The sequence below is a fragment of the Panthera onca genome, chromosome X (assembly GCF_046562875.1).
Source record: "Panthera onca isolate mPanOnc1 chromosome X, mPanOnc1 haplotype 2, whole genome shotgun sequence".
NCBI lineage: Eukaryota > Metazoa > Chordata > Mammalia > Carnivora > Felidae > Panthera > Panthera onca.
This window is the reverse complement of record NC_138357.1, coordinates 4,823,514-4,850,776: the sequence shown is the minus strand read 5'-3', so window position 1 is coordinate 4,850,776 and position 27,263 is coordinate 4,823,514. Positions and strand designations below refer to the sequence as shown.

The following is a 27,263-nucleotide window of genomic DNA, read 5'->3' as shown; positions in this document are numbered from 1 at the left end:
CTCCTCTAGCCAAGTATGTTCTGATAGGCATCTTAACAGAGGCCTCCTTACATCACAGTTGTACCTCATGGGATATTTATTCTATTTCTATCCACCAATAATGAAGTTTTCCCATCTTTCTGATATAGTTTGCAAAGACTCTTCCATGATACAAAGTAATCTTAACAGTGGGCAGACAAGAAGGAATGTACTGGTTCCTTGCCTCCCAGACGTGGATTTGGGGAGAAGAGGCACTATTTGTTTACTCGTCTGTGAAATGAAGGCTAGAGTTCCTGTTTGTGACCATCTGATTTTATCACATAGAGATGGAATTCAAAAAAAAACCTTTTTTGGGGCGCCTGGGTGGCGCAGTCGGTTAAGCGTCCGACTTCAGCCAGGTCACGATCTCGCGGTCCGTGAGTTCGAGCCCCGCGTCGGGCTCTGGGCTGATGGCTCGGAGCCTGGAGCCTGTTTCAGATTCTGTGTCTCCCTCTCTCTCTGCCCCTCCCCCGTTCATGCTCTGTCTCTCTCTGTCGCAAAAATAAAAAAAAAAAAAAAAAAAAAGTTGAAAAAAAACCTTTTTTGTTCAGCTGTGTAAGCATGAGGCATTCCTCATTTTTCATTTGATCATCTACTAGAGCGACAAATATCTGTTAGTGCACAAGAGGGTCCTACTGACTGGGTTTGAATTCCGACTTTGACGGTTCTTCGTGGACACATTGTTTAACCTTTCTGCTCCTTGGGGTTGTGTGTTTTCGTATGAATATAGTCCTAGCAGTTGCCTTATAAGGTTGTTGGGGGGGGGGGTGGGGATTGAATGAGTTCATCTTGCTTAGGACAATGCTTGGCACATAGTGGAGGGTCAGTAAAATGAAGCCATGCTCATTACCCATGAGTACATGTTCTCTTTTGTTTTTTTAACTATACAGTATCACTTGTATGATTATCTTTATTACTGTTTAACTTCTACCTATTTGTTGTCTTTATTGCCAGTTAACTTATATTTGTTCATCTCCCCAACTCAGTTGCTAGTTCCTTGAAGACCCATCTCAGTTTCTTTTTGGAATTTCACGCCGTGGTCCAGATTAGTTGTCTAGTATAGATTTATTGACTGATTTTGGATCTCTTTGGAAATAGGCTTAAATAAAATTATGAAAAGAGCCTAAATGTCCATCAACTGTTGAATGGATAAAGAAATTGTGGTTTATATACACAATGGAATACTACGTCGCAATGAGAAAGAATGAAATACGGCCTTTTGTAGCAACGTGGATGGAACTGGAGAGTGTTATGCTAAGTGAAATAAGTCATACAGAGAAAGACAGATACCATATGTTTTCACTCTTACGTGGATCCTGAGAAACTTAACAGAAGACCATGGGGGTGGGGAAGGAAAAAAAAAAAGGTTAGCGAGGGAGGGAGCCAAAACATAAGAGACTCTTAAAAACTGAGAACAAACTGAGTGTTGATGGGGGGGTGGGAGGGAGGGGAGGGTGGGTGATGGGCATTGAGGAGAGCACCTGTTGGGATGAGCACTGGGTGTTGTATGGAAACCAATTTGACAATAAATTTCATATTAAAAGAAATAGGCTTAAATAATTACATATGCTGAGCAAGGAGTTTCTCAGAAATGATTGGCTTGGTGTCATTTCATTATTTCTTCTCAGAAGCTATATTAATATTTTAGTGCTGGTTAATTTAATCAGTGTTCAGTGAATGCTTATGGATGGATTGACAAACTAAATTGTTCTGAATGCAACCATATGTTGACATGATCATTTTGTAGGTTGTTAATTTCTTCAGCTAACCTCTTGCCTGTTACCTGTTGGATTTTGCCCCCCAAAAAGATACGCTGGTAGGCCTAGCCCCCAGTGCCTCATAATGGGACCTTCCTTTGAAATAGGGTCATCCTAGATGTAACTAGTTGAGATTGTACTGGAGTAGGGTGGGCCCTTAATCCAATACAACCGATATCCTTAGTAGAGAGGAGAACACTGCACTAAGACACAGACACATAGGGGCAGCTCTATGTGACCGAGCTTGGAGTGGTACAGGTACAAGCCGAGGACTGCCAAAGACTGCCAGCCACCGCCAGAAGCTGGGAAGAGGCAAGGAAGGCCCGTCCCCCAGTGCCTTCAGAGAAGCATGGCCCTGCACATACTGTGTTTTCAGGCTCCTAGCCTCCAGAACGGGAAGGGAAGAAATTTCTCTTGTAGGCTATCCAGTTTGTGGTACTTCGCTAGAGTAGCCCCAGGAAACTCAGACAGCTATCCGTTATTTTGCATTTTCCCTCCTTGCTGCTCGAATTAGAGTGTTGAGTACCCGGAGATTTCATCTCAAAGGGCTGATTTGCCTCTATTTTCACCAATTATCCATCTCTGGCCTCTAATCCTCTCTCTGTTTTTCTAGAAACTGCACATCTGCTTTTCAGTTCCTTTCTGTTCCTCCCCCTTCCCCACTAATTCCAGTTGGAGGAATCTTTGTCAGGAATGCCATTCTGAGAAGGTAAGGAGATGTTCTGGACTGGCGCCTTCGTTGCTACCCTAGTGGTGACTGTTTCCATGAGTTTACTCTTCCTTTCAACAACTACTATCTTAATGTTTGCCTAAGAAGGTACTTTTCACTTATAAATTTCAAATGGACTTTTTGCAGTGGTTTCTCACAGGGTAAGATAGTTTGACAAAATGCAGTTTTATCATAGAGCACATCAGCTGGGTTCATGAGTTTGGGAACTGGCAAGTGGATGGGGAACTTGATCTTGTTCCTATTTTAAAACTCTGTTTACTGGCAGGTATTTGATGGTTACAAAATCCATTGGTGGATTTAATGATTTGTTTAAATGTATGTAATATTACTAGGTAGCCTTTTAGCATCAGAAAAGTTAACCTGATGGTAGCTGACTTTTTGAAGGGTTTATGTAGCATACCAATTTCAATTCAGGGAGCATTGCTAGGGTTACCTTGTTCCATGGCCACAGCTCATGCCACTGAAGCCAATCAGCTGCCTTGAAGATGTGCCATTTGTCACAAGGGGACCGTGTAATAGGGTGAGTGGATCAGCTCAAATCCATCACTAACTGCTGGAAAAAATGATTCAAAAAGCATTCAACACCGGATCTGAATTACATTGCTTATAGCCAGAGGTCCTTGCAGCATTTAAAGAAATAGAAGTAAGTGTATCGTGATCTCTAAAATGAATAGTAAATATCAAAGGGCTACAAAGAATGAGATTCTAAATGAAATAGATAACATTTTATTTTTATTATTAGTTTTTAAGATTTTTAAGTAATCTCTATACCCAATGTGGGGCTCAAACTTACAAGCCGGAGAGTTACGTGCTCTACCTACTGAGCCAGCCAGGCACCCCTGTTTAACATTTTATAATTTCCAAAGAAGAATCATCAAAACGAAGCCCCTGGAGCCCTGAGATTTGATGTGGCTGAGACAAATTGAGCTGTGGTGCATATGTGTTGTGTGTGTCTATTTGGACAATAAGCCACTTGCTTTGATGGGTGGGCACTGTTGCAGAATAAACACAATTAGATTTACTAGAAACATCTAACATATTTCTACATCCTTGATCCAGAATAGAAGGTGATGAGGCAAGGTCTCCATGTTAGGGATCCTGTGGAAAGTTAACCTGGGCCAGGAGTCCAGTGTTTTGGTTTTGTCTCTCTCTCTCTCTTTTAATGTAAGTATGCATGCTTTAAGGCTATTCAGAGCCTTGCCAAGATGAGATGGGTCATCTTAGAAGGTGTGTATGCAGAGTGCATAGGCAGTGTTAGACATCATATATTTTATGGAAAATCCAGCCAAGTGTATTAGCACCAGCTTGCGGAATGACTTAGAGTTCATCAAAGCATCTCTGTAGGAGGGGGAACTTGGTATTTGAGTGCCTCTGTTTTGCCATCTGCTGTGGTAGTATCATGCCCATTTCACAGACTGGGAACTGTAGTTTGTCCAACAGTGCAGAGCTGTTACTATTAATCAAGTGACAACATTGGGGTTTGAAACACAAGCTGGTCTGAGTACAGAATCCCTTTTTTCAACTGTAGCACCCAGTTTTGCAGCTGGTCATAGTGCATTTTTATAAGGTATAAGCTACAAATTGGGAGTAACAGCTTCTATTTTAGCTTAAAAGGACATGATTGTCATTGGGGTGAAGAAAGTTCATTTGGAAATCATTTATTTTAATAGTTTAAGGCAGAAGGGTGACAGCTTGTTTTTGTAAATAAAATCTTACTGGAATACAGGCACACCCGTTCATTTCTGTATAGACTTTTACTGTTTGTTTTTTTTTTTTTTAAAGTAAGCTCAACACCCAACGTCGGGCTTGAACTCACACCTCCAGATCAAGAGTCGCGTGCTCTACTGACTTTGCCAGTGAGGTGAACCTGCCTTTTGCTGTTTTAGTGCTACAACACACAGTTTAGTAGCTGCAACAGAGTCCGTATTGCCCACAAAGCCTAAAATATTTACTATCTGTCCCTTTGTAGAAAAAGTTTGCCAACCCCTGTGCAAAGGAAGATGTATAAAAATGAAACTCCTAGTTTTACGGACCATCATTTGTTTCCCTGTGGGTTGAGCACATATGGAACTTGAATTGATGGTGTACCTGGTCTCAAATTGGCTAGGATACAAACATTTCTCTTTTGTACAGAGTGGTTTCTCAAGGCATCATTTTTATTTTCTTGCCTCCTAGGTGGTCTACAGTGAAAGGAACTTCAATGCAAAAATCAGAAGAAGTTAATTTAGTAAATCCTGTGTTTACAGGCACTCCGGGTACCTAATGGAATGCTTGAGTGGTTCTCATTGGGGGTGACACTCCCCCTAGAGGTCAAATTGGAAATGGGGGGGTGTTTTTATTTTTAGTGTAATGTGTTGAAAAATACATTATTTAACAATTTTTTTAAAAGAAAAATACATTATTATAAATCACTGTCCTTTTGTTTCTCCTTTACACTGGAGTTGAGGCACTATATTGATTATTTTTTGAAATTGTGTTTAGATTGGTAGTATGTATGATTTTCATTTCAGACTAGCAAAGGGCCTTTGCAGGAATTTGCTTTAATAACAAAGAGAGGATTGGATCTAGTGGTATTGAGCACCACTGCCCTAAGTATTTGGCCTTTTTTTCCAAAGCAGACTTCCAAGTAAAGAGAGTGCCTTCAGAAAGACTTGTAATTCTGGACCCAGAGGCTGCTTACGCACAGCTTCTTGCTCACTGGCAGGCTTTAGAAGTGGGTTTTCAGACTGGGTAGCTTTCCACAACTTTCAAAGGAGCCTCCAGAGAAAGACTATCTTTACACTTCATTTACACGTCAGCACAGAGTACGAAAGCACATTGAGTAAAATCCAAAGAGAAGGCCCGTATGCACTTTGTCACTGTACATGGAAAGTTTGCATAGACCACTAATTGAGGGCCATTGATCTCCAATCACGTGACCACGGGAGTTAGAACTCCTCTTGGAGTTTAGATTTTGCTCGCAAAGGCCCTGTGAGGTGGAGGTCAAAACTATTTTCTAATTCTGTTAGATTTTTTTAATGTTTGCTTATTTTTGGAGGAGAGAGACAGAGCCAGAGTGTGAGTGGGGGAGGGGCAGAAAGAGAGGGAGAGACAGAATCCAAAGCAGGCTCCAGGCTCTGAGCTGTCAGCACAGAGCCCGATGCAGGGCTCAAACTCATGAGCTGTGAGATCATGACCTGAGCTGAAGTCGGACACTTAACCAACTGAGCCTCCCAGGCACCCCTTTTTAGATTTTTAAAAAAATCTGTTTATTTATTTGTGGAATATTTATTTGTGGAATCTATTTATTTGTGGAATCCTGTTTTTCATATGCAACAGAGAGGGCAGCAGATCCTTAGTCTGGAAGCAGGGTCTGGTGGAAGAGGTTTCTGTACCTGAATTGGAAGTGTGTCTCACAGGAAAAGTGTCTAGCGTGGGCTGGTAGGGCTCTAGTTCTTTGTGGTGCAAGCTGCTTCAGAGCAGCATAAGTTAATGTTGCCCTTCCACTGCCCAGAGTCATCCGCCTTGAATATCCTGATGAGCCAACTGTTGGTTCCACCCTTTTAAGTTTGTATCGATTTCTGGCTTAAATGGAATATTGGGTGAATGACGGTTTGGTTCTTTGGCTAAGTCTTTATTGCCCAGGTCATTTATTTAACAAGTAAGTAAAACAGACCAGAATCCCCATCTGGGGGGTGGCTTGTATTCTGGTGGGGGAAGGCAGACACTAACAACAGATTATGTGAAAGGTGGTAAGTGGTAGGGAGAATAGACTGATAGAGGAAGCGAAGAGGGGGAGACAGACGGAGAGGGGGAAGAGAGGTGAGAGAGACAGGGTAGGGGGACAGAGAGAGTGACACCATGAGTTTAGTTGTCTTGAATTTGTGAAGAGGGACTCAGTTAAGGCCGTGTTGTGACTTTTACATTTGATATATTAAATAATGCCTCCTTTATGTAGCTTTATGTGAAGGGGTTAGGGGGCCTCAGATTGCTTGCCTACATGAGTTGAGTCTTAACTACTTCTTAGTCTCAAACTCCTTTTCTGCTGAGATTGGTACCGGTGACACCCAACCTGGTTTCTTTCAAAATGGGGACCACTTAGAAGCACTTTTCTCTGAGTGGAAAGGACACTGCAGTGTTAGTCCAGAGGCCTAGGCCCTGCCACTGACACACGCCCTCGAGGCTCTTCTGGACATCTTCTCTGTCCTCAGAGAGGATTGGGCTGAATGTATGACAAAAGTTGTTTTCAGGATCAAAAGTGAGAGATGCCCACCTCTGGTTAGATTCCTGTAGTGTGTGTGTGTGTGTGTGTGTGTGTGTGTGTGTGTGTGTGTGTAGATATAGATATAAATAGATACAGGGATTAAGCTTCATTTTTTACTTTAAAGCCAGGGTAGCCCAAATTCAATGTTTTGTTGTTTTTTTTTTTTTTTAATAAAAAGGAGTGAAACTCAATCTTTAGGTGTCTGGAACAAAATATAACCAAAAGGGTATTTTCATGTACTTTTTAAAGAAAAGCTTTATAACTAGGTCACCGCCAGCCATGCACTATCCCTGTGTTAGTTAACTTTCTAGCTAGTATTTACAGGGTCAGGACTAATTTGTAGCATACTTTTTTGTGATGTCAGCATTCAAGAAGTATCCTTTCATAATTGAAAAAATGGTAATAATTTGTTAATGTATATACTAGAACATTCTTCTGAGCCTGTTGTATGTATTCATGCATTCATTTTGCCCATCTATGCTGCAAAAAAAAAAAAAAAAAAAATAGAGATCATAGCAGCCAAAGTCCTGAGAAGTTAAGTAACCCGCCCCACGTCAGTGAGTTGCAGAATCAGGATTTGAATGGAGTTGGCTCCAATAACTGTGCTCTCCAACATCGTGCTGTTCCAGCTTCTCTGCATTTCAGGGATCAATTGGAACCATTCAACAGAGAGGTTCACTGATGAGATTTTAAAGCGAACCTCATGGAACTGACCCATGTTACTTGGACCATTGGATTTCTCAGATTTGGGCTTGATCCAGCTTTTAATAGTAGTAGTTTCTGTGTAACTCTAAAAATGACTTTAGACATATTACAGTTGACTCTTGAACAACTTGGGGGTTATGGGTATCAACCCCCCATGCATTTAAAAAGCCACATATGGGTTTTGACTATGCAAAAGCTTAACTACTGCTACCCTACTGTTAATTTGGAAGCCTTATTGATAACATAAAGTTGATTAACATATTTTGTATGTTGTATATTATATATACTGTATTCTTACAATAAAGTAAGCTAGAGAAAATATTAAGGGAGTCATAAGAGAAAATACATTTATAGTACTCATTCGACTGAAAAATCCGTGTGTGAGTGGACCCACACTGTTCAAACCTGTGTTGTTTAAGGACGAACTGTATTTGATTCCTTACAAAAAATGTCCTAAATGGGCATATCTATAGAGCTAGAAAGCAGGTTTGTGGTAGCTTAGGGGCAGGGGGAATGGGGAGTGATACATGACTAATGGATACAGAGTTTCTCTGTGATGAGAATGTTCTAGAGTTGGTGGTGGTGATGGCTGCGCAATTCCAGATATACTAAAAACCAAGCAGCCACTTGGTTGTACGCTTGAAAGGGGTGAGTCATGTAGTGAGTTGTTGTAGCTCAGTAAGATAGTTAGAAACGAGGAGGAAATTTTCCTCTGTTGTATTTAATCCATTTTATTTTTATGTATTTTTTAAATGTTTATTTTTGAAAGAGAGAGTACACACACACGCGCATGAGTTAGGGAGGGGCAGAGAACGGAGGGGAGGGAAGGACAGAGGATCTGAATCGGTGAGCCAGATGTAGGGCTTGAATTCATGAACCTCTAGATCATGACCCGAGCCAAAGTCAGATGGATGCTCAACCGATTGAACCACTCAGGCACCCCTGTATTTACTTCATCAAAAAAAAATTTTTTTTAATGTTTATTTATTTTTGAGAGAGAGAGTGAGACAGAGTGTGAGTGGGGGAGGGCCAGAGAGAGGGAGACACAGAATCGGAAGCAGGCTCCAGGCTCTGAGCTGTCAGCACAGAGCCCGACATGGGGCTCAAACTCACGGACCGCGAGATCATGACCTGAGCTGAAGTCGGACGCCCAACCGACTGAGCCACCCAGGCACCCCTACTTCATTTTAAATTGAAGATTGTTTTTTTTTTTTTCTTAATGAGGACTGAATAAAATAGGAATACTCCTCTTTTCTTTTATGATTTACAAACATGAACAGGAAAGTGAAGACTGAATTGACTGTGTAACCCAGCATTTTAAATTTCTTATATTGACAGTAATAATTTAACTTTATTTGAAAACATTGACCTATATTAGTAAAGTATTTTAAATATTATAGTATCTGATTAAAAAGTAGTTTTATATCTAACTGGAGAAAATCCCCCAAGTACATAATCTTGTTTAGTGCGTAGAATAATTTCAGGGCAGAAAAATGTCTGACTTGCTCTTGCTAGTCTATCTCATCCATTCTGCTTCTCTGAGATAATGAGTTATTTTGCTTGGATTTGAACTTGAGGTTAGGTCTTTCAAAGCTATTTTTTTCTAAACTGTTTTATCTGAATTTCACTCATTTCAGAATTACACATTGATCTTTCTAAAAAGCTATTTCTAATTTTAGATTGTGCTACCTCTTAATACTTTCAGGTTTAAGTTTATAAAGAAGCATTTTATTTTGCCGTAATTACTTTCAAGCCTCAGGGTAGTTCTGTAGTTCCACTGTTGTAGGATTTGGTAAACCAGTAAACAAGCTCACCCCATTATGATGTTTCACAATATTGTGTATTTTGTACATAATCACTCATTGACCAAATAGGAGTGCCAAGCGTGTGCCAGGATGCAACCATGACCCAGATGGACCCCATCCTTGCCTTTGGTGGCCTGAACTCCAGTGGGGGAAGCCTGGCAGTCGTAATTTTGGATTATTGTCCTCACGTAGCCATTCCTGCATCTTTATCCTGGTGGTTACCCTTACCTGCATCTTTGTCACCTCTCTTGGTCCTTGCTTCTTGACCGTAACCAGCACTGTGCAGCTACCAAATCACTAGGTTTTGTGCCAAGGTGTGTTAATACTCGCCGTGCCAGGTTTTGTTAGTGAGTGGTTGCTTTTTTAATGAGCCTCACAGAAAGATCCCATAAATATCTGCAGCCCCCTAGTTGATGTGGTTCACCTCCCAGTGACTTCATGTGTATCTCTCTGTGTTACTCACTTTGAGAAGGAAAATAACTAAAGCATTGCTTAGTTTCCTACTGTGGCTGTAGTCTTCACAAATCTAAATCCTCGCATTAAAACAATATTGTGTGTTCTGAATACGATGTTTTCATTTAAGTCTGAATTGTGATGAATATGCATTATTTAAATGAAGTATAAACTTTCCCTGGAAAACACTGATCAAATCAAATGTCGCTAATTTGATTTCCATCAAATCCATGCCACTTTAAATTGCCTCAATTTGGAGAAGACAGAATTCTTAAAGGCGAAAGAAGTGTGAGGGTTCAATTGTCTACCTTTTTTACCACTCTGCTTGGCTGCTTCTAAATTATCTGTAAAAATTAAGAAGTGTAGAGATTTGAGGCCTGTTGCACGATTACTAAACATGGTGTTTTTTTGAGATGACAATTTGAATGCTATGGATAACAATTCTGGGAGTATGTGTAATGTCTCCCACTGTGCTCCCCCAAGTACACTTAGCTGCCCTTTTCTTCCCCAGCTCCCCGTACCTTTGTTGGAGCTCTTCCACGTGACCTGTGCTGTGCTTAGTCCCTCATGTGTCTCGTTCCCATTGGGGAGACTACTATGGAAATGGGGCCCGGAGAGCAGAGTCCTTTGGTTTTCAGTTGCAATACTCCAATCTCAGGTGCCTTATTGTTGGACATTGCATGCAAATTCAGTTGATATTGAATGTTGTCTTTTTTGTTGTTGTTAGAGTTTCCAGAATGGCTTCTGCACCGACTTCTAAATATAATTCACACTCCTTGGAGAATGAGTCTATTAAGAGGGTAAGTTGTGTTTTCAGCTTTATTTGTGCCTCTTTTTCTGCATTTCTCTTCTTATATTTGCATACTAGGTGGTCATTTCAGGCTTATTGAATTATTAATTTCATTATTCATTCACATAGTGTGAATTCTTGAATATATGTGGTTTTATATGCTATCCTACCTTGTTCCAGAAAAGACAGAATGCCGTTTACATGTTAAGTTTTGCATTTGTAAATCCTTTCGTGGAACTTGAGCAGGCTGTTACACCTTCCTAAATATTGGCCTTATTTTCTAATTATGATAAAATGGTTGTATGACCGAAACAAATACAGCATTAAGAAAAAAATGTTCAAAGTATCAAGGAGAAAATTATGTCATTAGAGAGAGATTTTGAAACCTATATTGAAAGGAAGGGTTGAATTTAAAATAAGGTTTACTCATGGCTCTTTGAAGCTTTTGATACATTTACCAATTCTTCAGCTGAAAGGTTGATTTACACCCCAGCCGGCAGTGTACTGGGTGCTGAAGCGATCAGAAGGAAGCCAACTAGTGTCTTTGAATCTGTAGCTCCCTGAATACTAATGAGGGTGACCTTTTTTTAAAAAAAAATAGTGTTTATTGTCCATTTGCTTTTCTTTTTTGAAGTGGCTGCTCGTGTCCTTTGCCTGTTTGCTTTTTGGGGTGTTTGAGGGATACTTTTCTATTGATTCATAAGTGTTCTTTACATATTGTGATAATCAGTTCTTTATAATATACAAGTCTTTTTCCTAGCTTATTGTTGGCCTTGTGATTATATTTGTGGCATTTTGATTTTGAAATACAGAGGTTTACATTTTTTTGTGTGTAATCACATCCCTCAGTCTTTTGTATTTCATATTTTCTGCTTTGGGTGTCATGTTTACAAGGACCTTTTTCATCCTCAAGATTATATAAGTTTTTATTGTGTTTTGGTATCGTTATGGTACAAGAAGCCGTTCTAAGCACAAGAGTTACTTCATGAAGCTAATTGTAAGTCCATGTGGAATGTGACTCTAATAGATAGTGTATCCCGTGTTAATCCCATGTTATCCTGTGTTAATCAAACATGTGTTTCCCTAATTTTGTGGTTGACTTCTACTTTCTTCGCCTAGCCCAGAACTCTGGTCTTTAAAGGGTATAATGAATATCAATGCTTGTTACGCCTGTGTTTAGTTAGTGAGAGGCAGCATTAAAGGGTGTTGATGATCTCTTTCTGGTCTTATCATTAGTGTAAGTTGTGCAGGTTTGCTCCCTATTGGGAAAGGCATTCCTGGCTGGGAGCAATCTGTCTTGCCCTCCTAGTTAAAATGCTTAGCTTACAAGCACTAACATGTGGAAAATTGGCTAGGAATTTTCACGTTGTGCCTGAATAAAAATGATAAAACCATCAAAAATCCAGCAGAGCACCTAACTTTGACAGCTTGTATCTGACCTAAATACACAACTGACACTCCCCTTATTTCATAATACTTCACATCTGCACAGCCCTCGATAATTCACCAAATGGTGCCTTGTGCATTTTGTGTCACCTCATCTCAAAAACCCTTTGAGAGAAGTATTACTAACTTTACACATGGAAAGTCATGCTGAAAAAGTCTTGTGCCTGAATAGATGTTAAGGATGTGGACATAGGCAGCGCATCCTTGGCATTGATTGGCGTGGACAGCTCAGTAAGGTTGGGGTCGACTGTGGGTGGCTAAACTGCTCAAGTTCAATTCATAGTTTAAGTCTCAACAACAGATGTTGGCAAGGATGTGGAGAAAGGGGAACCCAGTTACACACACACACCTTGCCATCAATATTCGTTAGCTGTGTTAACTTTTAGTCTGTAAATAACATTAGCACACTTTTCAGTATTAATTTCTAAACACCGGGTCCAAGTGCTTTACAGTTAACAGCATTCAGGAAAGTGATAAAAAGTCAATATCAAGCATATTCTTTTTTTTTAATTTTTTAATGTTTATTTATTTTTGAGAGAGAGAGAGAGAGAGACAAAGCACAAATGGGGAGGGATGGAGAGAGAGGGAGACACAGAATCCGAAACAGGCTACAGGCTCTGAGCTGTCCGCGCAGAGCCCAATGCGGGGCTCGAACCCATGGACGATGAGATCATGACCTGAGCCAAAGTCAGACACTCGACTGACTGAGCCACCCAGGTGCCCCAATATCAAGCATACTCTGTAGACACACTTTGGCAGCTTTTTTTAAAAATTTTAAATATTTAATCATCTAAATAATGGTAAATATCACTGTAATTTTTTTTCTTTTTAAAAAGTATGTTTTTGGTTGGTTGTGTTCCAGGTTGCTTAAAAACCTGTGCAAATGTAATGTCATTCCTTCTGATGCCCCTGTTTCATTTCCAGACTTCTAGGGATGGAGTTAATCGAGACCTCAGTGAGACTGTTCCTCGACTTCCAGGAGAAACTCGCATCACTGGTAAGGGTCCTGTGAATTTAGGATTCACATAGTGTGATGAGCATCCCAGCAGGGTCAGGTGGCTTCAGTCCCTCCTTCTCTTTTAGAAGTCACATTGAGATAAATAGGCTAGCTTTGTTTGAAAGTGTTAACATAAAGACAACCCTCTGCATTAGTTTCTTGATCAAAGAGTTCTTTCAAGAGTTTCGTGTGGTCCAGGATAATGATATTTTCCCCTCTGTACCCAAGACTGAGAATTATTTTAGAAAAGTGGATTATCTCTTGAACGTCCTTGTTGGAGCCCTAAGCTCTCATGGTTTGAGGTTGTAAGAACAAAGTAATACTAAATTTTTCCAGCCTATGATGTGTGCTTTTTAAAATGATCAACCTAAAGACTTAACACCTAAGTAGTCTTCCTTTGAAATATAGGAGACCATATTGGTTTAAAATATCTTTCATTTGTCTGAAAACATTTGTAGTAATGTAGTAGTACATTTGTAGTAATGTTGATACAATATTTTGATTGTTTACTTATTTTTTTCATGATAAATTCATATTAAGGGGAAGGGATTTACTTTGGAAGGACCAGATCATTCTGGCTTAAGAATACAGAAGCATGTGACAGCTTCTAAGCCAAATGCTGATGTTGTGGGCATTCACATTTTGTATTGGGGTCAATACCCTCCCTCACCTCAGATCACCACATATTTGGTGGTGATACAGTTACCATTGTTTCAGGGAACTCTTTGGTTTGTTAACTAAGATCTGGGTTGTTTAGGTTAAATGGCTAAAACATGGTATTGATTAGATTAATGTCATAAGCTATGGTCCCTTTGTGAATTAGTTAGCCGTGCACCATGAGAAACTATTCCACGTCCACAGACTTGCACACATGATCCTAGTCTTGAAAAGAAAACCAGTGGCATGTGTCCATCCCAATTTCTGGATAAGAGCAGAGAGGATAGCTTACTTTGGGCGGTCTTCCTCTATGAGCTTTTGGTGCTCTGTATCAGTCAGATGCTTAACCGAGGTAGTAATTTATTGAATTAGCATGAAGTAGCCTTACTGGGTATTTTTCATTTAGTACCCATGGAGAAAGGGATTTCAAAGTAGTTAAAAAAAAAAAATTAAAACCCATTACCACATTCAAGGACACCCTTGAAAGATAACAGAAGGATATTTTTATTATAATAAATTTACTCTCCTGATTTAGTCTCCCCTTATGTTTGAGTCTACTAAAGATGTACTATTCTTTTGGCCATCTGTTTTTTTACCACTTAAATAATTGAAGTGAATCAAGCTTAACACTCTTCTCTGGACTATTAGAAAGAATAGACTATAGAAATATTTCAACCACTGACATTCATTTATTAAAAACGTCATGATGTCGGTATGATTAGAGGCTGGCAAACAGCAAATCCTGTCTGGTGGTTAGGCCACGAGACTGTCCTCCTCCATGAGTTGCCATCTTCTGGTTGAAGTAGCTCCGTAGTTACCTTTATAGCCACCTGGGGGGAGCAGTGGCTGTACCCTCCTTCACTTCTGCTCTCCAGCTTTTACCACCTTGCCCAAGCTGGTGACAGCATTTTGGTCAAGCTCAGGGGAGCAAAGCTGGTGCCTGGACGTGACGTGTGGCCCCTCTTGACCTAGCACGGTAATGTGGAAACATTGCTGGTGCTTGCTTTCGACTTCTCTGGTGATCTTTTTTTTTTTATTGTAGTTATTCTTAGCCAAATAGTTTATATTAAATTAGTGCCATTTGTTGTGTATTTTGGTATATATTTCCATTATTTTAGGGTACTTTTTTTATCTTAATAGACAAAGAAGTTATTTACATATGTCCTTTCAATGGCCCCATTAAGGGAAGAGTTTACATCACAAATTATCGTCTTTATTTAAGAAGTTTGGAAACGGTAAGTAGAATCTAAGACCATAAAGATGACCCTAACTGTTAAAGATAATGCTAAACTGTCTCTCTTCTACCTTGCAAGACTGACTGTGGACCAGATTAACATGGGAATGCATTTGCTTCTCAGCTCTTAATTTTTGGCTTATGCAAAGCTCATTTAACACTAACACCTGTATATGTAGGAATAGAGTGAATTTAAAAAGAAGTTTTTATCCTGGGAAATACTGGGGAGGGGTTGGTAACTAGACCCATTTGCTAGCCTGGAGAAGTTGGTTAATATAGAACTGTGGTTCTTCACCAGAAGCACAGATGAGAACCACTTGTGCTGCTTAACAGACACCACAGATGTCCTTGATGTCCTGCATCAGAATGTCCATATCTGTAGTTCATGTGTGGCTGTTATTTTTAAAACTTTACAGAGGAGGATGCTGATGTGAGTCTGTACTCTAGAACTTTCCTAGTGTTCAATTACAAAGTACCAGGTAGCAGTTTAGAACTAGGATGCCTATGGTATGGCTTAGTGCCGTTCTACCTTTTCATTCTAAGATGAAACGTTTGCCATAGCGTTTCAAGGAATGTTCCACTGATGGAACAATGAAATAGAGACGAGGTGCTCTAGAAGGGAAGGTAAGAGTATAGCTGTTGTGGCTGACACAGAAGGACTTACAGTAGATAGGTTGTTGTCTAGGCCAGCCTGAAGGGGCAGCTGTATTTTGGGGGTGGACCAAGGGGGGAATAAATAGATAGATAGATAGATAGATAGATAGATAGATAGATCGGTTGGTCCAGGGTACATGGAAGAATAGCCTAACAGTGGTTTATACACAGGAGATGGTGAGACTGTTTGGAGGAATCTAGCTTGTGTTTCATTGTTTTTACCCTATAATTTCTTCAGGACTGTGTTATTGATGCATTATCTTGATTGAATCAAGGCATATGACTGATGCTGACTAAGAAACATGGGCTGAATGGTGGTGGTACACTTAGGTGAGGTTATACACTGGTGTTAAAAGCTCATAGCCATCCAGGAAGGGTGGTCTCTAATGTCTTGCTGTGCAGGGCCCTTCCTCTGCAGCGTTTCTAATGCAGTACAGTTGAACACCCAGAAAGCACGTGTGTCCAACATGTGAAAAACAGCAAACCAGCCAATGTGCTGGACTACACAGGTGCGATTTGAAATGGTCTTAATCAACCAGGATTTGGGAGTGAAGCTAATAATATAAAGTTTAACATAGGTAACATTTAGTTCATACAAACCGGTTGTACCAATAAAGGATGGAGGAGGTCTGTCTTAATAGTGGCTCAAGCTTATTTGATCCGGTAATTGGGCATGATTGGTTAGAAAGTTAATATACCTGTAGGCTAAACTAACAAAACTATAATATAATAGCAAAATGAGACTGTAGTCCCAACTGAAGTATCATGTTCAGATCCAGGTGCCATGTTTTGAGAGGGACATTGGCAAACCAGCAAGGGTTCAGACAAAGGGAACAAGGCTTGTGAAGAGGCTGTAGTATGAGCAATGATTAAAATAAGCGTCGATGTTTCCTCTGAAGACCGAAGGCAGGCATGACAGAGCTACCTTGGAGTGTTTGGAGTGCCTTCTGTGGAGCAGGGATCAGACTCATTCTGTACAGCTCCCAAGGGGCAAACTGGGACAGATTGAGAGATTTTATGCTGATATATGCAAGAGTTGTCAAAAATGAGAATTAAAGCAAGTGTTACGGTGCCTTTCCCCTCTAAGAGTCTTGGCTCGTTGGGCTGCCACGCGTGCCCAGTTCCATTTCATGCTGTCACTGATGATGAACTGGGGAAATTTTTTTTTAATTTTGTCTTTAATTTTGAGAGAGAGCATGGGAGGGCCAAAACGGGGGTGGGGAGAGAGAGAATCCCAAGCAGGTTTGGTACTGTCATGCAGAGCCCAATGCGGGGCTTGAACTCACAAACCGTGAGATCATGACCCAAGCAGAAACCAAGAGTCAGATGCTCAACCAACTAAGCCATCCAGGCGCTCCAAGTGGGGAGATTTTTAAAACTGGAGTGCCGTGACAGGATTGTATGATCTCAACTGCATAAAGCAAGCAAAAACTATCCATAGACAAGAGGCCAGAAGGAAATATAGCAAACGTCTTAGTACTTGGGGTATCTGGGGAGTGGAATTATACATGCTTTGTTTTGTCCCTTCCACTTGGAGTGAGCATGTATCACTTTTATAATTGGGAGAGCGCTTAGCAAGCTTTATTTTGTTCTTATACAGCATCTTAACAGGTGGGGATTAGCACCAAATGGGTATACGAAATGCCCATTTGACACCAGCTACTAACTTTTTCCTCCTTCCACTGTTTCACATAAACCTTTTGACCAATTGGCTATAACATTTAGTCCAAGTATAAAAGCGGGAAGCTAATGGCAGAAAACACCATATAAAGAAAGCCATGTAAGTGGTTCTGCAGAAGCCTCAAATCATAGTCTAGTGTTTCTCAAAGTCTAAATAAGAGCATCAGTTGTGGATTCTGCTGCAGACTGTGTGTTTGGCAAAGAGCTGTCCTCTCACGGGCATTTGGAAGCGGACACCTGTGTGTTTCAGGTATGTAAATACTGCAGTGGGAGTCGGCTGTCCCATTTGGTTGAGGTGTCAAGGGCAAGTTTCCTGTCTGCCCCACCCACCCCTGCACAGTCCCCTTCCCAAGGATGGTAGAAGCACAGTGGCTGTATCCTTAGATTGTCATCGTGGCCCTCCTTCATGATCTCCCCCTCCCCCACTGTCCCCTGCATGCTGCCTGCACAGTGATCCTCCGTGGAACGAGGCCAGCCAGCTTACTTCTCCATTCTATAACTCTCGTTGGCTCCCTATTGCCCATAGAATAAAATCTGCTGTCCTTTATATGGCATTAAAATCCTTGCAACTTCTCTCGCTTCGATCCACACCACTCCTGCCCATACTGTTCTTAAACCACCTTCCCTTCTCCCAACACGCAAGGCCCTTCCATGCATCTGTGTGGATGCATTGCATGTGCTGTTCTCACTGTCCCCAGATGCTCTTTTCAGAAGCTGCTGTTTGTCCTTCAGAACCCACCTCAAAAATCACACCATCTTCGGAGCCTCCTCCAGCTCACGGTGAGGGACCCCCTCCCTCTTTGTGTGTCGGTAGCCTTTCCCCATGCCTTTCTGTTAGCATTTATTGCTGTGAGCCCTTTACTGGCCAACACTTCCTCTTTCCTTTTCGTGTTTGTTTCTCCTGAGCACTTGCCGCCACCTCCTATTTTATATATGTCACTGCTTCGTCTTGTTCCTTGGCTGTGTGAGGACAGGGATGCTTGTCTATCGCCCCGTGTCCCCTCTGTGCTTAGGGCCTGGCACATTGAAGGTGCCCAGTCGGGCTGTGCTGAATGAAGGAACTCTGGTGTTCTTTACTTGCTGCTATGTCTGTGGCCTTTACTAATGGTGCGTCTGCTTGGTCCTGTGTGCCTAGCTAGCACGGTGTCCACTAGATCGTAGGCACTCAGTAAAAATATATTCCGTGAGTGAACTCGGGAGGGAACAGGCTTCATTGCTGTGGTGTCTTTTTTTTTAAGTTTGTTTATTTTAAGAGAGAGAGCATGAGCAGGGGAGGGGCAGAGACATGGGTCGGGGGGAGAATCCCAAGCAGGCTCCACACTCTCAGCATGGACCCCGACAAGGGGTTGGAACTCACGAACTGTGAGAGGTTTTGACCTCTCAAAACCAAGAGTCAGGGGCGCCTGGGTGGCTCAGTCGGTTGAGCGTCCAACTTCGGCTCAGGTCATGATCTCACAGTTTGTGAGTTTGGGCCGCGCATCGGGCTCTGTGCTGACAGCTCAGAGCCTGGAGCCTGCTTCGGATTCTGTGTCTCCTTCTCTCTCTGCCCCTCCCCCACATGTGCTCTGTCTCTCTCTGCCTCTCAAAAATAAAGAAAACTAATAAAAAAAAATTTAAAAACCAAGAGTCAGACGCTCAACCAACTGGGCCGCTCAGGCGCCCTTGTCACTGTGGTTTGACCTCAATGTAGGCCCCGCTAAATCATGGCATCTTGAATACCAACATTGCTTCTGGAGTTTGGAAATTTCATAGTCCCCTTTTGACCTTGAGGGTGTTCAGGAATTTGGCTTGGGGTCGATCTTGTGACCACAGCGGGGACACTTTAGGCACATAATAGTCTATAATCAGTACACCACCATGGGGAAGACTGCTTCAGCTTCCCTTCCAGGAACACTGGGTTCAAGTGCTATAGTGGGTGAGAAAAGCAAAGTAACCCTTTGTTCATGTGCTCATACCTTTATTCCAGAACCTTCAGCAAGCAGCATGGTGAACTAACACTGAACTTGGTGAACAACTCAAAAACGAGTAATTGGGGTGTAATATGACAAAGCCCGCAGTGGTTGCATAATGCCACGAGGTTACGAGGGAGAGGGTGATTAACTGTGTGATGACTCATAGCATGCTTTGTAGAGGAGGTGATATTTGAACTGAGTCTTGACGAATGCTAACAATTTCCTGGACAGGAGGGAAGAGAGGGAGGAGCACATCAGGTAGAGAGTTTCCCTATCACTTGTATGACAATATGGAGAAGACCACATACTGTAAAACAGATGAGTTGTCTGTTGGAGATGGAGGGGAGCAGGGTGGCAGGAGATGATACTGGAAAAAAGGTGCACCCCAACAGTCTCGCAAGTCACGTGTCAGCGCCCACCTTCTGTGGACAACCACCTGGTGGATGTGGGTTTCTGGAAGGGATGTCAGGTTGCAGTGTGTCTGATGGATTAGGGAAGGAGACTGGAGGGAGGGAGAGCAATGGAAAAGTCAGCTGTCCAGGTGAGCATCCCGGGCCTCACAAGGTCACCGTTGCGCCAGGAGGAGGCAACAGCGTGGAAGGTTCAGGAGAATAGGGTGGCCCTTTGGAGGCAGGAGTTGGAGGAAGGACCTCAGGTGGCGAATGATGCCTGTGATCCTTTGCCTTTGAAATGAACCTCACAGGAGAAGGAACATGCGTGAGAGAAGCCCCTGGGGCTCTCAGAACACGTGGACTTGATCACCGTACAACCACTGGGTAGAGATGTCTCTGAAGCAGTTGGAAGCGTGACTCTGAAACTTGCGAAGTTGTTAGCAACATCAGTATTGGTGAACACCGCATACATCCATGCGATTACCTGAGAAGAAGATGTGACAAGGACATGCGGCCTGTGGCGAGAACCCTGGGGAGCACGAGCATTCTTGGTGGGGGGGGGGGCAGGAAACGGGGGAGTGCCAGCATGGAAGAGAAGCGGCAGTCTCAGCAGTAGAAAATGTGAGCAAAGGCTTTGGTGGAAGTTGGTATAGAAGAGAAAAGACTCAGGAAGGGAGCAGACCACGGACGGAATGCTGCAAGGCTCAGTGGGAGAAAGAGTGAGCAGAGGCCACAGAGGGTGGTCATTAGGTCACTGGGAGCCCTGGTGGGAACCGATTCTGTGGAGATGCCAGTCTGATCGGCATCTCGCTCCTTCCACCTCCCAGGCCTTGGCACAGCGGGCTTGTCTCCAGTCTCCCTCCCCAGGGCTTCCCCTGCTCCCTGGCTGCAGAGAACTCCGCTCCCTGCTGGCGATGCTCCTTCCCACACGCTGTCCCCATCTGGCCGCAACTGACAGGCAGAGCGATTCCCTGGTCATCCCTGGGCTTCCTTTGGTTTCGAGTGCCACCTGTCTTCTGGCCCCTTTCTCATTCCTTGCTGCCCGCTCGAGACCTCTTGCCTTTTCACCCGCCATCCCAGATACCTGGACCGAGGTGGGGGCCTTCAGCTCTGCCTCCCTCCCCAGTTCCTTCCTTCCTGGTGCTCTAGCTTCTCTGGGTGGCACTGCTTGTCTTCCAGTCATCCTGGGATCCCTACCCCTCCCCTCCCTTCTCCATAGTCCTCTTCACGCGTGCTGTGCCCCACCTTAGTCCAAGGTCTTGTCCCAGTCTGCTGGTGGGGCTACACATCAGCTTCCCTACCCGCAGCCTCTCCCCACTCCCTTCTCTCTGGCCCCCAAAGACATCCTTATAGTCATGCCCCTCCCCTTCCTCAGAGGCTCGGCTCCTTTCCTCCCTCATTTCCAGTGCCTTAGCCAGGGAATTAGGGGCACCTTCCCACCTCTGTCTGGTGTGCCCACTTTGCGCTCTGGCTCAGGTGCCCTACTCACTGTCCGCCGACTAAGCCCTGTGCTTTCTGTTCTGGACATGCGTTCAGGCCAGTTTTTTTCACCTAGAGCACGCATTCATCTCTACTAGAAAATTGTTTTGGAATATTGAAGATAGAAAGTTTATAAAGAATACCCTAAACATCTATGGATCCACCACCCAGCTGAAGAAACCCCATCTCCCCTTTGCTGCGGAGGTAATCCCACTTGAAAGTTGGTATTTCTTGCTCCTGGTCACCCACACACCCCTTTCTAAACTAGAATGGACTACAGCGGATGCATGGCAGCTAGACGAATACAGGGTTTTGGGCCTTCCAACTGAGCAATGCTGATGAGATGAGAAACATGTTGTGCACACACCTTCCATTTTCTGATGGTTAAGTCAGAAATAGTGTGTTCTTCCTGGATTAAATTCAAGGACAAATCTCTCTGAAAGGAACACAGTGATTCCATTCTCCAGGCAGAGTATTACCCAAACATTCTTCAGTCCCATTTAAGACCCTCTATAAGGATATGGGACACACGTTCATCTTTACTTGGTAAATGTATTTCTTTGAGGGACTAGAAAAATGAGGTCCATTTCCTTAGCTTTTCGATGGTTTACCAGTCAGTGTACAGACAGGACTTGGAGAAAGATGAATGGATGGCGGTGTGTCTGTCAGAATCTGTCTCTCAAATACGCAGTTCTGAAATGAGCTTTGGGCAGGTGCCGGGTATCGTGCCAGCTGGAAGCTGGGTGTTTTAACAAGAGTGGGAGCACTTCGGTTCTGTGGTCTCCGTCACTGGCTGCAACTGGAGGTGTAAGCCTCGGACACCACCCTTGCCTTGTGGTATGGACAGTCAGAGCCACATATGTATTCTTTCCCAGAGGGAAGGCCCGTCTCATTCATTACAAGGATGACTGACAAGGATTCCTATAATACTTTTCTTTTCAAGAAAGTCCATTGGAGGCTTTTCAAGATTGTTCTTTCTTGGGTTCCTCAGGCTAATAGATTTAGCACCTGTTTTTGTTTTAAGGGAGCTGAAATAATGCAAAAAAGACTGTAATAATAAAACATTCTCTTGTGTCTATAAGTAGGAAAGTCAGCGGGAGCGTGGGACCTGCGCTGTAGGTATTCTGCTAAACTTCAGTCTTGAATCCTCTTACACTGCTGCTGCAAAATGAATGCTGTCGTTAGTTAAAACAATGCCGGCTGCCACCTTCGGTTCCCTTGCCCCTTGTTGCCATATCATTCCCACTTTTCTAGTCCCCAAACTTGAGAGTCTGTGGGCTACTGAACCCTGCTGTGCAAGTCCCATAGTAGATTTAATTCATTAGTCCCTTTACAAGTACAGGCTTTCAAACCTCAGGGTCTCCTCCCGCCTGGGCAGTTCTTTGGATTTCAGGTTGACTTCTTCCGTCCCCCACTGTGTCACTGACAAACCTTCCATGTTCTTTAGCGGACTGCCTCTCTTGTTCTGCTGAACAGGTAAAAGCCCTCCTCCTTGAGCTGCTTACCTGCCCCCCCCCCCCCGCCACTACCCACTGATATCTGTCTGTTTTCACCCATCCTTTCCTCCTCTCATCTGAGAGGAAGGGACTAGTTGCCTTTTTGAAAACAAAATTCCTCTACTTGAGCCTTTTTTCCTTTCCTCTTTTACTTCCTCTGGAGTGTAGTGCCCCCTCAGTCATTCTCTGTCTTCCAGTTGTGGTGTCTGTTGGCTCCTTTGTCCCCACCCGGCCCCACAGACCTGCTCACGTCTCTATGTCTTGGATCCCTGCTACCCCCCCTGCCCCAATACTACCATCCTCTTTCTTCCCCTTCTTTAGGAGACTTCTTTAAAAATTAGTCCACACTCACTGCTTCTACCTCCAGACTGTTAACTCCTTCGTGTTTTGTGGTCTGACTTCTGTTCCCTATTGAAAGTCCTCTTTCAGTGCTCAATTCCAAGTGGGCTTGGTTGAGTTCTCAGCTCCTTTTAAAAGTGTATTTATTTTGGGAGAGTGAGAGAGAGAGGGAGAGAGAGAGAGAGAGATTGAGGCAGACAGTAAGAGAGAGCATAGGGGAGAGGCAGAGAGAGAGAGGGAGAGAGAGAATCCCAAGCAGGCTCTGCACTGTTAGCACAGAGCCCGATGTGGGGCTCAGTCTCACAAACTGTGAGATCATGACCCGAGCCAAAATCAAGAGTCAGACATTTAACAGACTGAGCCACCCAGGCACCCTAAGCTCTCAACTCTTTAACTTCTGTGCAGTGACGGATATTGTTGACTACTCTTTCTTTCCTCTGTAATTTTCTCCATATTTCTTGGGTCTTCCCCCACGTCTGCCATTTTGCCTTTATTACCACCCATTTTTTCCTTCTTACTTCCTAGATATATATTGTCCCCAGAGTTTGCTTCTTTCTCAGCTGTCAGTTGCTCTCCGGTTCTATAGCTCTAGTCCTAATCTTTCATTCCTTATTTGTTGACCATTCGAGAGGCCACCGTGTGTCGAGCACTGTGCCAGATGCTAGGATCCAGTGGTGTGCACAGCAGACACGGTCTCTCCCTCATGAAGCTTTAGTTTTGATGGGACTGCCAGGCATTAATCAGATACTCATACCAGGTATATGACAACAAGTTGTTGTGTTGCTTGTGAGTAGCACAGGAGTGCAGTTGTTTGAGGAGCCTGGGAAATTGTCCTGAGAAAATGATGCTTCACCCCTGATCTGAAGAATGAATGTGAAAAGAAAAGAAAGGAAAGAAAACAATGAATAGGGATTCCCTAGATGTTTGGCAGAGACTGGGTGGGAGACAATGGGCAGAGAGAACAGCCCGTGAGAGGCCCTGAGAGCAAAGGGAACATGGACCAAGGAGCAAGCAGGTGGCTGGGTTGGTGGTGGGAAGAACGGCAAAGAGTGAGCGGGAGGGAGAGGGGTTGGGGGCCAGATGGCTGAGACCTGGTAGATCCCGTTAAGGATGGAGGTGTTTGGAGTTGAGCAGTGAGAAGTTTTGGAAGCGCTTTAAGCAAAGGAATGATACAGCCTCAGACTGACTTTTGTAAGTGATCAGCTGTGTGGAGGGCAGACTCTAAGGGGAGCAACGGTCCATGCAAAGAGGCTGCTGTGCCTATTCCAGTGGCCCAGAGAAGTTGCTGCTAGAAGTAGAGAGGGGTTGACGGACTCAAGATTGATTTAAGAGATAAACGTGGGAGACCGGATGAGGGATAACAGAGAAGGGGATGTCAAGGATGACTCCTAGGTTTCCAGCTTTTGTAACTGCGTGGATGGAGCACCAGCCACTGAGATGGGAAGACGTAATTGGGAGAGAGAAACATCACATGATTAGTTCTGGACGTTCTGAGTTCAAGGGGCCTTTGGAATCTCTCCCAGTTCTGTATTTCCAGCTGCCTCCTGGTTATCTATACTTGATTAATTTACCATAACCTCCAGCCCAGTGTATCTCAAAGTGACCATGTTAATCTTTCTCTAGAACCCCTTTTGTGTTCTTTACGTCTCTTTGTGGGACCACATCTCTCATCTGGGCCTAAATCTGAGTCATTGTTGATGCGTCCCCAGTGGCTCATTGTCTTCTCTTCTCAAAAAACATTTCATGGATCCCATTCACCCCAATCCGAGCCCTGGGGTGCTCCCCAGGGAATTCCCCTGCCATCCTTTTGTAAACCTGACCCGCTTGCTTTTTTTTTTTTTTTCCCCTGCAAAATCCCCATACTTTCCCACATGTGTAGCTGATGTCACTGTTACCTGTGTTTGGAAGGCAGATCTCCCAGCTGCTATCATTCCATCCTGTAAGGATCATTTTTCACATCGCCATTGCCCCAGAACCTTCAGGAGACCCAACCGATAGGAAATTGTTTTGCCCTCCTCTGACCTCTCAGCCCATTTGTCTGGATGTGGGTGGTTTGCTTTGGTTTTTGTGGCTCTTGTACTTGCGGCCTGGCGGCATGGCTATTTGGGTACCTGTGTGTTCTCTCCCAGTCTGTGCCCTGGGCTCCGTGAGGGTGGTGCTTGCATATTGTCTCCGTGGCTCCCGGCATCCAGTGTGGCTTCTGTTACCCTGTACACACTCGAGAAAGACAGTAAATGCTTGCATCTCTGCAGAGTTCGTGTTCTGTTTACTTCCCCACTATTTTAGATCCTTAAATGTATAGAATTTTGAGTTAGAACGGGCCTTTGAGAATTCTTAAATATTTAATGATATTTAGATAGTAACAACTCAGGTTTCTACAGAGTTAAGCTAATTTTTCTATTCCTGGATCTTCCAGTTTGGCCTGCTGGGTTATCTGATCTTGAACCTGTCTCTCGGGGAGAACATGGCAAGTAGCCTCATTAAACTATGGGTGTCTTTGGTCAGGAACTGGCTGGTTCTCCTCAGTGTCCTTTTTTCTGTTGGGTCAGGATAGTCAGAGCTATAGAGTTTCCTCCATACAAGGACAAAGGACAGTGAGGTCTCCTCTCACTTTAAATTTTTTTACTTTTTTGGTTGCATTCTTGCTTCCTTGTTGATGTTAGAGTATGAGACTTTTATTTAGTATCTCATCTGTGTATTTTTAGATCTAACTGTAAGTTTGGTATTTAAGCATATAGTTGGACACTCCTAAATCTCAGTCTAAACAGACTGCCTGATCGTGTGCTTCTATTTTATGTTATTCTTAATTTTTTAAGTATTTTTTTATTTATTTTTGAGAGAGAGAGAGAGACAGACAGAGGGAGACAGAGTGTAAGCCGGGGAGGGGCAGAGAGAGAGAGGGAAGACAGAGAATCCGAAGCAGGCTGCAGGCTCTGAGCTGTCAGCACAGAGCCCAATGCGGGCCTCGAATTCACAAACCACGAGATCATGACCTGAGCTGAAGTCAGACGCTTAACCAACAGAGGCACTTCGGCACCCCTGATAGTTTTCAATAACTAGATTGTATGGAGAGGTAAATACGTTATAATATGCAGCTACGAACGTACAGTTACTGAGTACTGTCTCCTTTTCTCTAGACACTTGGGTTTGAGTCATGTAGCGAGGTGTCTTTCCCCATGGCAACAACTATAACCTGTGTCCTTATGGGTACAAAGAGACCTCTAGCTGTTTGCAAGGGCGTACTGATCCACATTTGTAGAGCACAGTTATATCTTCCAAATGCTAAAATAGTCTTCACGTAATAATAACTTCCTTTGTTTTGTAGCTACCAAATGACAGGCACCATGCCAGGTGCTTAAGTCCGTGATCTTTAATCATCCCTACTTGACAGGAAAATGTGGCCAAGAGGTACCATCACTTGCCAAAGCCATTCAGCTAATAAATGCCAAAGCTCTACTTTGAACCAATTTTGTGCAACATAAGAGCTTGTGCTCTTTTCTCTACACTGTGATAACTGTGCTCTTACGTTTCCTTTACCTTTTTATTTTGAAATAATTATGAACACTCAAGAACTTGGAAAACTAGTACAATACCGATAGCCCCTCCAATAACTATGCTGCTTGATCACAACCAGGAAATTTATGGCACAATACAGTCGACTGAGACCCTGACTACTTGAATTTCACCCGTGTTTCATGCACTCATGTTTTCATGTTTCTGCATACAATCCTATGACATTTGATCCCATGTATCACGTAACCACGCACTAGCAATCAAGAAAAGCAGCCATTTTGCCAGTGTGAAAGAACTTCCTCATGCTGCCCCTGTATAGCCACACCCTCCTTCCCCTCGACCCCTGACAACCACTCCTCTGTTCTCCATCTCTACAATTTTGTCACTTCAAGAATGTCCTAAGTTGACTCCTATAGTGTGTGACCTTTGGACATTGGCCTCATCCACTCAAGCATGATGCTCCGAAGAGCCTTCCAGGTTGGTGTGTGTGTCCATAGTTCATCCTTTTTTGTAGCTGGGTTGTATTCCATGGCATGGATGTACCACATTCTTAGACTTTTTGAATTTTTAGGATACCTATAAGCTGTATTCATATTTTATAAAGAAATGCTTAGTTTTTCTGTTATATAAAGGAGAAGGATTGGAAGTAAAACTTCAGCTTTCCTTGTATCCCCCAAAAGGATATCTTCTAAAGAATGAAAATTCAGTGAGCACCTTTAAAACATTTTCTTTATTATCAAAGTAATCACCGCAATAAAGGAAGTATTGGATTTAAAAAACCTGTGTAGGTCTCCCTTTGTCCATGTGGCTTTTACGTTACTGTAGCCCGTGTAGTTTGTATGCTGCTGCTTCCCACGTAAGCTTATTTTTCCACGTACTGTAATTATTTTAGTAGCTGCATGCTTAGTCCATCACATTGACGA

The 27,263-nt window shown here is 43.1% G+C and overlaps 1 protein-coding gene across 3 annotated transcripts in view; it reads left to right on the top strand.

Moving 5' to 3' along the window:
- The window catches only part of MTM1 (myotubularin 1), a 96,757-nt gene that overhangs the window by 12,877 nt on the left and 56,617 nt on the right, over positions 1-27,263 (top strand). Inside the window, exons 1-4 of one of the 3 annotated variants that reach the window (XM_081792663.1) lie at positions 4,740-4,760; positions 10,439-10,511; positions 12,872-12,944; positions 14,742-14,836. In XM_081792663.1, coding sequence (XP_081648789.1) covers positions 10,449-10,511; positions 12,872-12,944; positions 14,742-14,836 — 231 coding nt within the window. In that variant the 5' untranslated portion in view covers positions 4,740-4,760; positions 10,439-10,448. Of the gene's footprint in view, positions 1-4,739; positions 4,761-10,438; positions 10,512-12,871; positions 12,945-14,741; positions 14,837-27,263 lie in introns of those variants that run through there. The other 2 variants (XM_081792662.1, XM_081792664.1) reach the window with 2 other exon arrangements.